This window comes from Phascolarctos cinereus, unplaced genomic scaffold (assembly GCF_003287225.1).
Source record: "Phascolarctos cinereus isolate Bilbo 61053 unplaced genomic scaffold, phaCin_HiC Scaffold_726;HRSCAF=1367, whole genome shotgun sequence".
NCBI lineage: Eukaryota > Metazoa > Chordata > Mammalia > Diprotodontia > Phascolarctidae > Phascolarctos > Phascolarctos cinereus.
In genome coordinates, this window is record NW_027556098.1 from 320,374,693 (window position 1) to 320,389,097 (window position 14,405).

Sequence of the window (14,405 nt, forward strand, 5' to 3'; positions counted from 1 at the left end):
TCCATTAGGTAGTTTGGTGACCGGCTGAATAACAAAATCCAAAGAATAAGGAGAATAAAGCCAAACACAGCATGAAGAATGCCATAGATTTTATGAGAACAGGTCTCCCAAGAGATTAGTGAGAATATCAAGGCCTAAAATTTTACAGAAGTTAACTCAGCTTTCTGAATGCACAATGAGAAACAATTTTAAAAGAATGAAAAGAGGGAACTGCCTAAGATCAATGGAGGCCCAGAGAATGCATTGACCAATCTAGATTTTTTAAAAGCATGTATGTTAGATAGAACTAAGGGATCCCCTGTGATAGTATGACTACAAGTGCCATGGCAAGGTCTGTAATAACCTCATCAGGATTACTAAGGCTCAGGCTAAGAATAACAAAAAGGGTTTTGTTTTACTTTCTAAGCTCTATTAGAGAGGGGGCGGAAAAGGACAAATAAACAACAGTGGCAGAGCCTGAAGGAGCTAGGATAATGGACAGTGGAGAGAAGGAAGCACTAGTCGCTCTTATTTTGCTTCTGTTTTCCCTACCAAGAAGAATCATCTTTGTTTTTGAAAGGAAAGAACAAGAATGACTGATAGAAATACAGATTCGAAATAAATAGAATGATAGTAAGTGAGGGTAGGGGCATCCCCCCACCACCAAAGAGAAGGTGAATAGTGGAGAGAGAATATTCCCATCTCTTCTGTCAGTGGAAGAAGTGGTACTTATTTGCCTTTGATGAGTTCAAGTCACCAGAATTCAACAACTAGACACCAGGATAATGAAAACTCTCGCAAGGGTGACTGATGAGCCATTATCATTGATTTCTAAAGACTGTGCAAAGGTGCTGGTATATTGTAGGAGAATCAATGTTCTGATTTTCAAAACAGGGAAGACATTCTAGTGCACAAACTTCAGCCCAATAAGTCTGATTTCAATTCCTGATAGAATTCTAAAATGTATTATATTAAAGGGGGATAAGTGGTGGACTTCTAGACAAGGACTCATATTAGTAGTCACCAAAAGCCAGCACTGTTTCTTGAAGAAAAGATCATAACATGACCAAATATAAGAGATAGAGAGGATCATGGGAGGTGAAATGGGTAATTTTGATAAAATTAAATTTAAAAGTTTTGTACAAACAAAACTAATGCGGTCAAAATTAGAAGGAAAGCAGGAAACTGGGAAAAAGTCTACAGCAAACTTCTCTGATAAAGATCTCATTTCTCATATATATAGGGTACGAAGCCAAATTTATAAAAACAAGAGCCATTTTCCAATTGATAAATGGTCAAAGGATATGAACACGAAGTTTTCAGAAGAAATCAAAGCTATCAATAACCATATGAAAAAATGTTCTAAGTCACTAATAATCAGAGAAATGCAAATTAAAACAATTCTGAGGTATTACCTCACTCCCATCAGATTAGCTAATAGACAGAAAAAGAAAATGACAAATGCTGGAGGGGAGTGTGAAAAAACTGGTACACTAATGCAATGTTTGTGCAACCAAACTGTCCAACTATTCTGAAAAATAATTTGGAACCATACCCAAAGAGCTATAAAACTGTGCACATCCTCTGATACCGATACAAGTCTGTATCCCAAAGAGATCAAAGAAAAAGGAAAAGGATCCATATGTACAAAAATATTTACAGCAGCTCTTTTTGTAGGGGCAAAGAATTGGAAACTGAAGAGATGTCCATCAGTTGGGGAATGGATAAACGAGTTATGGTACACGGAAGTGACGGAACACTATTGTGCTGTAAGAAATGATGCAGAGGATGATTTCAGAAATACCTGGGAAAACTTATATGAACTGATACAAAGTGAAGCGAGAAGAACAAGGACAACACTGTACCCAGTAACAGCAATATTGTAACAAACGATCAACTGTGACAGACTTAGCTCATCCCCTCAGTACAATAATCCTTGACAATTCCAAAGAACTCATGATAAAAAATGCTATCCACACCTCCAGAGAGAACTGATGAACTCAGAGCACAAGATTGAAGCAGTTTTCTTAGTTTTTTTCCCCAGCACCTGGCTAACATGGAAACATGTTTGGCACAACTTTGTCTGCATAAGGGGTATCATAGTGCTTGCCTTCTCAATAAATGGAGAAAGGAGTAGAAGAAAGAAGAGAATTCAGACCTAAAAATAAAAATTAACAAAATTAACAAATAAAAGGGGAAAAAAAGGTCATGACACACCAACCTAATTTCTTTAATTGACATGATTAGTAGACAAGCAGATGAAAGGCAACAGCCCTGTAAAAAGGAGAGTACAGTTTTTGGAGGCCAGGAAGATCTGGCTTTCATTCCCGCCTCTGACAATTTAAATGACTTGTTCATGTGACCACGTCAGACCAGTGGTCTCCAAAGTGGAGTGCACAAGAAAATCGACTGGGGGGGGGATAAAGAAATTATTAGAACTGAGGAAGTATCACAACTGAACAGCATGCTTATGGCCCCCACCTTCCTCTGCTGCACTCCATCCCCATCCACAGCCTCCTACTCATGTGCTTCTCCTCAGAATTGCAGTTAGTTATTCCTTACCTGGCCCCTGGCCCTAGAATACCTTGTCTCCCTCCTCTGCCCTTATTGCAGAAACACAAACTTTCTAAGACCTCTGGCTCAAGCAAAAAGGTTTTTTGTACTATTAATAGAATGAAAAATATATATTTTTAAAAAGCTCATTTCATCTCACCTTTTCTAATTTCTATTTTGTGAATGTTTTATGATGTACATATTAGTACAGTAGTTATTATAAATATATAACACTGGGGCTCCATGCTCAAAATTTTTTTACTTTTAGGGTGTGTACTCAAAAAAATTTAGAAATTACTAGGCTCAACAACATGAAGTTAAGTGCATATGGGAATACCCAAATGGCCAAATCTAGAGAGTAGCCACTCCTGGTTTGATGTCAAATTAGAGAGAGGTTTCCAGTGGAATACTCCAAAGATCTGTCCGTGGCCCTGTGATAATTAAAACAGGACCACATATTCACAGCTAAAAGAGACCTTAAAGCTCATCTAACCCAAACTCTTCATTTGTAGATGAGGAAACAAAGGTCCAGAGAAATTAAGGACTTGCCTAAGGTCACACAGATGGTAAGGGCCAGAGCCAGGATTTGAAACTAGGTCCTCTGACCCAAAATCCAGTGCTTACCAATGACTTAAATAAAGATATAGATTGAATCCTTATCAAATTTACGGAAAAAGATAAAGCTGAGAGGTATAAGCAATCGGTGGAAACTGCAGGGAGGCAGATTTATGCTCGATGAAAAGAAAAAAGTTTAACAATTAGAGCCACTCAGAAGTAGATAGTCTGCCTCTGGAAAGAGTGGTTTTCCCTTCACCTGAGGCTTTGAGCAAAGCCCAATGACCATTTGTTGGATATGCTATAAAATTATTCTTGTATAGATTATGCTGGGTGGCCTGTCAGGTCCCTTCCAAGTCTGAGGAGTCTGTGAGTAGGCAATAATGAATCAAAGTCAATCTAGAACGGGTGTCTAATGGAAAGTCCTCCATCCCCCAGATCTAGTCTGGACATTTTTTTTTCAAGGACTTGGCAGGAAAGGAATAAATACCAAGTTTTTCAAAGTGGAATATGACAAAAATTTGATACAAATTTGACAGAAAACAGAATTATACCATTATCTTTACACAATATACAACAAAAAAAATTTCAAAAGGCTCAAACACCTAAAATTTTTTTTAAAAGCTGTATCACAAATTAGAGAATGTTTTATAATTTTATAACTGGAAAAGAGGGGGGAAATCTTAACAAGTCACAATTCAAAGGAAGTTATAAAAAGAAAAAACAGATGATTTCAATGATAAAAAATTAATAATGCGACCAAAATAAGAAGGAAAAATATGAACTGGGAAAAAAATCTTTGCATTAGGTATTTCTGATCAAAATCTGATTATTTCAAATCTATGTGAAATTTATACAAGATTTTAAAACTCCTGGAGAATAAGGATTTTTTCTTTCTTTGTATTTGTATCCCCAGCACCAAGCACAGAATCTGTCACATAGAAGGCTGCTTGCTTATTGGACTAAGAATAATTTTCTAATAGTTAAGTGGTCAAAGTATATTAAAAAAAAACACAACTGTACTCAAAAGCAGAAATGCAAACTACTGACAGACAATTGTAAATGTATCCAAAACCACTAATAAAATTAAAACAACTCTTGAGTTACTACCATATATCTAAACTGATAAAAAATGGTAAAAGACAAAAAAAATTCATTATCGGTAGGGATATGGGAAAATAGGTATGCGAATTCACTGCTGGTGGGGCTATGAATTGCTTCAACTATCATGGGAAACAATTTGAAATTATACAGTAAAAGTTGCAAAAAACATTCATACACCTTGAGGTAGCAATTTCATTTTTACAAATTTATACCCTAAGGAAGTTGTTAAAATGAAAATACACCTGCATAAAAATATTGCAGCACTTTTTTAAATAAGAAAAAAATGAAAATAAAGTATGTGTCTAATGACTAGACAATGGCTAATTGTGGTGTATGAATTTAATGAAATATTACTGCACTAAAAAGAATGATGAATTTGATGAATAGTAAGATATATGTGAAGACTTACATGAAATGTCAGCAATGAAAACAAGTGGAACCAAACCAAGCATTTCATAGTAAGATCCAGACTCAAATACTGCCTCTGACACTATAAGTAGGTGAGCAGCCACAGGCAGGGCATTTAACCTCTCAATATACCAGCCAATTCTCTGTTAAGTATAAAGTTACAGGTGAGTTGCAGATCTGCTCCACTGACAGGAATTTCTAAATAGAATTAACCATGCTGATGAAATCACAAATTCCGATTTAGAAGAAAGTGAAGACAGTAGTAAGACACAGCAAATAAAAAACTATGCGTTGTATGCTAAGACAAGTCGTCATTACATGCCAATGAACAATTCTAAAGTTAATCACTGGAAATAAACAAGGACAGTGGAGCATAAAGAAGAAAAAGTATAAGAGATTAAATGAGGGAAATAAACAATTAACTATCAAGATTCTGAATATGAATGAGATGAACTCATAAAATGCAAGAGGTTGGCAAAATGGATTAGAAGACAAAATCTAACAACATGTTGTTTATAAGAAACATACCTGAAACATAAAGACTGACACAGAGTTAAAATAAAGGGTTGGAACAAAATCTATTATTTTGATTCTAATAAGCACTCCTAACAGATCACAGACAATTTTCCTCCCAAAATGTTCTAGTTATTATCATTTATGCAGAATGACCAGAAAATGGAGTGCCCCTGCTAATCTTTTACCATATATATGCTACAGATTACCCAATTAAAAAAAACATTAGAATACTGTTAAGATGTACTAAGTCTCAGTTTCCTGTTGGCAAATTAGAGGTAACACATGCAGTGTCTACACCTCACTGATGTCATAAAGATCAAATGAAATAATGTATGTAAAACGGGTGTCAAACTGTCGCAAAACTGCCAGAACCAGATTAAAATGCAATTGGGATATGTTTGAAAAATAAATTAAAATATGGATAAAATTAATTTATGGCTTTTTAAGTCAATATGCACCACAGGGATCTATTTCTATTTGAGTTTGATACCCCTGATATAAAGCACTTTGCAAACCTTAAAGTCCTAAATATTAGCAATTAATTATTTACCTACCTCATGGGCTTTTGTGAGGAAAGCACTTTATAAAGCTCAGAGTGTGAATTACCCTAATCACTATCATGCTAGAGTAACAACAAAAAAGTATTATTTGAATTTTCTGGGGAGCTAAATTCTTCAAATTCATATAACTTTTTCTTTACAAACTGCACAAATCATTCATTCTTTCAACATTTGTTAAGCATTTGCTATGTGCAAAACATTTGTCTAGATGTTGATTTAGATATTTTTCCAATTTAAAAAGTTCAAAATATCAATCTGAAAAATAAAATACTTAAATCCTAAAAATGGAAAAAAGTGATTCATGATAGTTCACTATGCCTATCTATGCTTTATGTCCCTTTCTAGTTAACGATTCTGTGGCCACAAAGGATGCTATATTTGCATGCCCCCAAGTGCCCAGAATGGTCATCTGTACACAGGAAGCACTTAATAGATGACTTGAACAAATGAGTGAGTTAAATACCCAGAATTCCTTACCACTTGTGCTACAGTTAAAGTTCTGTGCTATTGGGCTCATTTTCTTTGAAATAAGGTTTCTAAGAGTTCACAGATAAAACATAACACAAAGAAAGACCATTTCACTTACTGTGATTAAGAAAATTATCACTAATCAGTAACAATTGCTAAAACCCAACAATCCCACCAAATAGTACAGATGAAAAGACTGCCCTGTACTATTAAAAATCACTTTAGAAGCAAAGGTCTTGAGCCTTCTATACAACAAAGAGGCAAATTCAAAACCCATATTAAGGATGGTTAAAAGCTCCCACCACCAATGACCAGCACCATGTGATAACGCACATGCTACCTACAGAACTCAAACTAGAATGAAATCACAGCTGGAAAGGACCAAATCCTCAGCTTTAAAATAATAGTTTAGAATAAAGTCATTTTATTACTATGCCTATCCTCAAAGGTATTTAAAAAGGAATAAATTAATCAAGTCCCAGAAATCAAAAATAGCTACCTAATTTCATACCTATTTTGATTCTTTTTCTTCAGAATCTCAAAATAATCTTTTGAAAAGGTATTTATGAAGCACTCAGTGCATATAATGTTATGCAAATGCTATGCATAAAAGAATGCTGATTAGAAACCAAGACTAAACTAGAAGAATAAGAGTTCCTACTTATAAAACATCCTATGGTTTCCCAAACACTCTCTTTCCACTGGCCCTGTAGAGCAGGTTCACACACAGTCATTATCCCCCTTTTCAAGGTGAGGAAGTTGGGCTCAGATTAAACCAAAAGATCCAGGGTCAAGCCCTGGCTCTATCCCATCGTGGCCAGTGTGATCTTGGGTACTTCATCTAACTGTAATGCTCACACTACAAATCTCACAGGGATGCCGTGAGGAAACTAAAGGGTACAGCACAGAAGGGAAATCAAGTCTCCTGATTCCTTGACTAATACTCATGATAACTCCAAGAACGTATGCTACTTGTTTTTCCTTTCAAAATTAGTTTAATTATTTCATTACTGAGATAACTACCAATCAATAAACTACATTTTCAAAGGGGAAAAAAGGCATTACAGAAAACATTTTGGAAAAAACCCCCGAGAATTCTTACTCTGACACTTAATAGTTATGTGATGGCAGGTACCTCTTTTAGCCTCAGTTTCCTCATATGTAAAATGAGGATAATACAGGCACTATCTACTTCATAAGGCTGTTGTGAAGAAAGTAAACACTATAAATGTGAGTTGATTAGAGAATATCTACAAACAATCCAGGACCTATGATTTTCCAAGTCAAGGTTTTCTAAACATCTTTGTTTTTGTTTTCCCCGGAGAGTTTTGATTATCTCTCTATGTAAATAGCCAGCATCTTCCTCAACTGAACACAAAGTAAAAATGAAGTACTGTTTTAGAGATTATAAAAAAATGGATTCAGTAACTTCATGCTTGAAAATATAAGACACAAAGAACAACTTTATCTGAATCACACCTATGGAAAACACCACCATATGAGGTAATGCAAAATAACATATTAAAGAATAATTTTTTAAAACTCATACTCTCTTACCTTGCAGGCAACATCAATCAGTCGTGCTTGAACAGCTGGATTCTCTGGAAGTTTAGTACCAATTGCTAAAAGTGTATCCAGAAGCTGAGCAAGGACTTGATGAGATTCTAGAAGCAAAGTAGAATTATAGATATGAAAATGAGACAAGAGCATATGTCTACTTGGTCATGAGAGTTTGGGAGTTTAAGTCTTGTCTCTCCAAGAAAATGTAAGCATCATGTGGGTAGAGACCATGTCAAATTATCCTACAGTTTTCCTTGCACCCATCTATGCTAAATGCATAGCATAGACTCCATAAATACTTCTAAATTGACTGATTTTAACCAAATGAAGCCTTCTGGGAGAGGCAGCATGTTTAGCATATAGACCTTGGCCTCAAAGCCAGGAAGACCCGGGACTCTCAAGTCCCCCTCTGCCACACACTGGCTCTGAAACTCTGGGCAAGTCACTTGTCCTCTTAGTTCTTTGGGCTGCTCTCTAAGAGCCTCAACTGCAGAAAACAGCATGGTCTGAACTGGTCAATGGAGTTTCCTCTCCTCAAAGTTCCCTAAGCCAATGAAATCATACGTTCAGTCCCCATCCAAAGACTAAGAACGTATCTATTAAGCCAGATTCTCTGGGGGCCATAATCACATCTCAGTAGGATGTTACACACGTTCATTGCAAAAAGCACAGTGGGATCAGATTGTGCGCCGTCTTGGGGAGGATGGGGGGGAGGAAAGGGGAGAAAATTTTTCAACTCAAAAGCAGATGGAAGTGATTGTTGATAAATCAAAATAAATTAATAAAATTTAAAACAAAAATAAAAAACAAACAAAAACCAAACAAACAAAAACCAAAAAGTACAGTGGATTTATTCAGAAGATTTTGATTTCCATTCTAGCTTTACCACAAATTTACTAGTGCCACTGCACATGGATCCCTTATTATACATGTGAGAAAACATTCCCAGATTGGATTACACAATGTCCATTTCCTTCCAGCTTCATGAGCCCACTGTTGATTTCCCTTCCCACTCAAATTCTATTACTCCATGAATCCAATGCAGAGACAATATTAGCAGGAAAGAAATGAGACTGTTAAGCAGAACACTACAATGGAAATACTAAATAATTCAAGGAGAATCAGCTTTTCCTGCTGGAAATAATATAAAGTCCTTGTCCTATTTAAGAGACAGGATAGGGCCTGGACCACATTATTTTTTTTTCCTTTTGAATATATTTTCTAGGAAAAAAAAATTTATTTAAAACACAGTAAATAGAAAGAGTCTTGATTGGGTTCTAGTCACAGCCCAGCTACTATATCTTTCAGCCTTCAGTCTCCTCATCTGAAAAGGTTAGATTAGATGAGCTGAGATCACATCCTATGACTGTAAGAACCTTACACTCTTCTTCTTCTCCATCTCCACATGTGAAATTCACTCAATTGCAACCATATTTTTCTTTATGAAAAAGACATTTCCTGTATCTAGACAATGAATACTTTCATTATTTAAAAAAAATTTCCTCTGTTTAATAAATAATTCCATAGAAGCTATAAATTACACCCGAGTACAAATGTTATTAACGGTGTAACTTTAGTATAAGAAAAACATTCCAATAAGCACTTACACACACTTGTTGATGGGACTGACTTCTCTCTTACTATTGAAGACACCACCATTCTCTCACTGAACTAGGCCCTTATATAACCACCTTCACTCGCCCTCACCCCACTTATCCAATCTACTGGATTTCACATCTCTCATCGATGTTCCCTCTCACCAATTACACAGCCACCACCCTAGTTCAGGCCCACACCACCACTTGCCTGGATTACTGAAAAAGCTTCTAACTGATACCCCTGCTTCAAGTCTCTCCCCATTCCAATCCAGCCTCCATAGAGCTACCTTCCATAAGATTCTGAGTTTTAAATTTTCTCCCCATCCCTCCCCACCTCCCTCCCCAAGACGACATGCAATCTGATACAGACTCTACATATACATTCCTATTAAACATATCCATAGAGCTACCAAACTGATTTTCTAAAAGTGGAGGTGTGACCATGTGACACCCCCCCCAAGCAATGAATTCGAGTAGTTCCCTATTCACTCCAGGGTTAAATATAAAGTCCTCTGCATCTTAACCAGCAGGCCCTTGCTACTTTTCCAGTCCTCTTAGACTTTACACCTGTCTGCAGAGTCAACAGTCTGGCTACACTAGCCCACCACCAACATTTCAGATGTCACCTCCTCTTACTGTCTCCTATGGCTGAAATGGCTCCTCTCCTCACTCCCATGTCCCATGTTCTCTGGTTTCCTTCAAGACTCAGCTCAAACCCCACCTTCTAAAGGGGGCTCTTCCCTAGTCCCTCCAGCCACTAGACCCTTCCCCTCTAAAACCATCTTGTAACAACTCTGAAAACATATCCTCCATGTACCTAGTGATTTACATGCTGTTTTCCCCAACAGAATGTGGGAACCTTGAGCACAGAAAGACTGCTTTTGCATTTTTGAATCCCTAGGATTATCACAGTGTCTGGAACATAGAAAGAGCATAATAAGTGCTTGTTTACTGACCAAATGGCTCACTATTCCAGATAACACTTCATACAAGTCATTATAATGGATAAATTTGCATATTCAGCAGAGCTTATTTGTCAGCCTTCTCATTCTTACTCTTTAAATGTTTTCTAAACATTCCTGGATTACTAGAAATAGAGCTAGTCTATTCAACTACAATAAACCTTAAGTATGTCAAATAAATAAAAGTTTACCCATTTTTTCCCCCACTGCTAATTGTTTTAATCTCAATTAAGTTTTTTTACTTTTAGGGGCAGCTAGGTGGCAGTACATAGAGCACCGGCCCTGAAGTCAGGAGGACCTGAGTTCAAATCCAGCCTCAGACCAAACACTTGACACTTACTAGCCGTGTGACCCTGGGCAAAGCACCTAACCCCAATTGCCTAAAAATTTTTTTAAATATAAATTTATTTTTAGTTTTCAACATTTACTTCCACAAGATTTTGAATTCCAAATTTTCACCCCATCTTGCCCTCCCCCACCAAGATGGCATGCATTCTGAATACCCTTCCCCTAGTCTGCCTCCTTCTATCTCTCCCCCTCCTTCTCTTATCCCTTCCCCTTCTATTTTCCTGTAGGGCAGGATAGATTTCTGTACCCATTTCCTGTATTTCTTATTTCCCAGTTGCATGTGAAAACATTTTTTTAAACATGTGTTTTTAAAACTTTGGTTCCAAATTTTCTCCCTTCCTCCCACCCACCACCTCATTGAAAAGGCAAGCAACTCAATATATGATACATGTGCAGTTATGCAAAACACTTCCATAGTAGACATGTTGTGAAAAACTAACTCTATTTCCCTTAATCCTATCCTGCCCCCCATTTATTCTATTCTTTCTTTTGACCCTGTCCCTCCTCAGAAGTATTTCTTCTGATTACCCTTTCCCAATCTGCCCTCTCTCTATCATCCCCTGCTCTCTTGTCCCCTTCCCCCTATTTTCCTGTAGGGTAAGACAGATTTCCATACCCAATTGAATGTGTATGTTATTCCCTCCTTAAGCCAAATCCTATGAGAATAAGATTCCTCATTCCTCTCACCTTCCCGTTTCCCCTCCACTGTAAGACTTTTCTTTCTGTTTTTTTGAGATAATTTACCCCATTCTACCTCTCCCTTTCTCTTCTCCTAGTATAATCCTCTCTCATCCCTTAATTTTATTCTCCAGATATGACCCTTATCTTCAACTCACCCTGTGCCCTCTACTATCTACTACTATCTATCTACATACACATAATTTTTTCCCTCAACTACCCTAATACTGACAAAGGTCTCATGAGTTATAAATATCATCTTTCCATGCAGGAATGTAAACAGTTCAACTTAATAAGTCTCTTATGATTTCTCTTTCCTGTTTACCTCTTCATGTTCCACTTGAGTCTTGTATTTGAAAGTCAAATTTTCTATTCAGCTCTGGTCTTTTCATCAAGAATGCTTGAAAGTCCTCTATTTCACTGAATGACCATTTTTCCCCCTGAAGGATTATACTCAGTTTTGCTGGGTAGGTGATTCTTGCCTGTAATCCTATGTACGTTACCCTCTGGAATATTATATTCCATGCCCTGTGGTCCTTTAATGTAGAAGCTGCTAAATCTTGTGTTATCCTGATTGTGTTTCCACAATACTTGAATTGTTTCTTTCTAGCAGCTTGTAATATTTTCTCCTTGACCTGGGAACTCTGGAATTTGGCTACAATATTCCTAGGAGTTTTCCTTTGGGGATCTCTTTCAGAAGGAGATAGTGGATTCTTTCAATTTCTATTTTGCCCTCTGGTTCTAAAATATCAGGGCAGTTTTCCTTGATAATTTCTTGAAAGATGATGTCTAGGCTCTTTTTTTGATCATGGCTTTCAGAGAGTCTAATAATCTTTAAATTCTCTCTCCTGGATCTATTTTCCAGGTCAGTTGTTTTTCCAATGAGATATTTCACACTGTTTTCTAATTTTTCATTCTTTTGGATTTGTTTCACAGTGTCTTGATTTCTCATAAAGTCACTAGCTTGTAATTGCTCTATTCTAATTTTTAAGGAAATATTTTCTTCAGTAAGCTTTTGGACTTCCTTTTCCATTTGGCCAATGCTTCTTTTTAGGGCATTCTTCTCCTCATTGGCTTTTTGGACCTCTTTTGCCACTTGGGTTAGGCTATTTTTTAAGGTGTTATTTTCTTCAGTATTTTTTTGGGTCTCCTTTAGCAAACTGTTGACTTGTTTTTCATGATTTTCTTGCATCACTCTCATTTCTCTTCCAAGTTTTTCCTCTACTTCTCTTACCTGCTTCTCAGAATCCCTTTTGAGCTCTTCCAAGGCCTGGAACTGATTCATATTCTTCTTGGAGGCTTTGGATGTAGGAGCTTTGACTTTGTTGTCTTCTTTTGGTAGTATGTTTTGATCTTCTTTGTCACCAAAGTAAGATAATATAGTCTGACTCTTTTTGCGAGGTTTGCTCATGATCCCAGCCAACTACCTGGGTTTTAAACTCTTTGTTAAGGTAAGACTCTGCTTCATATGTGGAGAATGTACTGTCCCAAGCTTTGGGGGTTTATACAGCTGTTTTCAGAGATACTTGTAGGGACCTGTAAATTTTCAGTTCTTCCAAGGTGGTATGATAAGGGTCAAGGTGTTTACTCTTTTCCTGGCCTGTGCTCTGGTCTATGAGTGACCAACCATAAGCAGTCTTTTCTGTCTCGGAACTGTGACAAGGGTTTCCACCGCCACTATAAGCTCCACCACATCAGTGCTCCTCCTCAACCCAGGACCGCCACCCAGAACTGTGACCCAGATCCAAGCACGGGCAAAGCAAGAGATCCCTGCAATCCACCTCTGATCAGCCACAGGATTCCCCCTCAGTCTGTGGGCCGGAAGCTCAGGACGCAGCCACCTCCCCGGGGCCAATTTCCTAGGGGAATGGAGCTGAGACCCCATGCTCCTCTCTCAGTACTGCAGAAACAGACTCCTCCCAATGACCTTCTAAGTTGTCTTTGGCATTCATGGGTTGAGATGTCTGGAAACCACCATAGCTGCCTGAAATCCTCTGAGGCCTGCTCCAGGTTTGCTGCGGCCTGCGCGCCCACGCCGCACTGCACTCCTCTCCTTACCTGGCATGACATAACTTTCAGATCAACCATCCAGGTTGTCTTGGGCTGGAAATTTGTTTTACTCTGTCTTTCTGTGGGTTCTGCTGCTTTAGAATTTGTTTACAGCCATTTTTTACAGGTATTTGGAGGGGTTTGGGGGAGAGTTCAAGCAAGGCACTACTTTTACTCCACCATCTTGGCTCCGCCCCCAAAAAATTTTTTAAAAATATTTTTACTTTTAAAGGACATGTCCTCGTACTTTATCTCCTAAGAATTACTATATAACTCTACTGATATCTTTGTATGTTACAGATGGCTTTTCCCATGACATCTCGCTTAGTGGGTATCTGTAAATGTTTTTCTCCCTCCTCTTTCTTTTCAGGTTAATTCTCTCAATTATGTTTTAAAGACTGCAGGCAACTATATTTTAACCAGCCCTTATTGCTATACTTTATCTCTAATCGGACATCATTCCTATAGTTTAAGTTGCGGTACAGAAATGCAAAACCCAATTTCAAACACAATCTTTTTAAATACCTGTTTACTTCCCAAATCTCTACCTTTCTTCTGAAACCCCTGCCTTCCAACAGCAATACTGAGGAAGACACCACCTCAGTCCTTAACCTCTTTAGTTTCTTGCTCAGGACTTCATAATCCTCAGTACTGTTTTTTTTTAAATTAATTTATTTTTAGTTTTCAACATGCATTTCCATAAGCTTTTGAGTAAAAGTTCACACTTTTCAAAAAACATTAGAATCGCTATTTTTAAAATCTAAAACTTAATCATTTCACTAACAGATTATACCTAAAATACCTTGTTCAGAACTAACCTATATAGGACAGACAAGCAAGCAACACATCAAATTGTTTCCCACTCTCCCTCAGAACAAAAAATTTTCAGCAGGCAGAAGCAAAAAGAATAAGAGGGAAATAAATCCTGCATGAAGGTAGATGTCATTAAATGGAACCAAAATTAAAAATGATATTTTTTTACCATGACAGCTCCTGTAATTGCGACCAAATTTCAAGTAAGGAAAATGCATTCCTCTTATCAATTCTGTCACCATCTGAAACTTAGT

At 37.3% G+C, this 14,405-nt stretch overlaps 1 protein-coding gene across 3 annotated transcripts in view; it reads right to left on the reverse strand.

Moving 5' to 3' along the window:
• The window catches only part of INTS4 (integrator complex subunit 4), a 93,175-nt gene that overhangs the window by 73,577 nt on the left and 5,193 nt on the right, over positions 1–14,405 (reverse strand). For all 3 annotated transcript variants that reach the window (XR_013487791.1, XM_020989496.2, XM_020989495.2), the window contains exon 4: positions 7,701–7,807. Coding sequence is in view for 2 of the 3 variants with exons in the window: in XM_020989496.2 (XP_020845155.1) it covers positions 7,701–7,807 (107 nt within the window). In the remaining variant the exon portion in view is untranslated. The remainder of the gene's footprint in view (positions 1–7,700; positions 7,808–14,405) is intronic.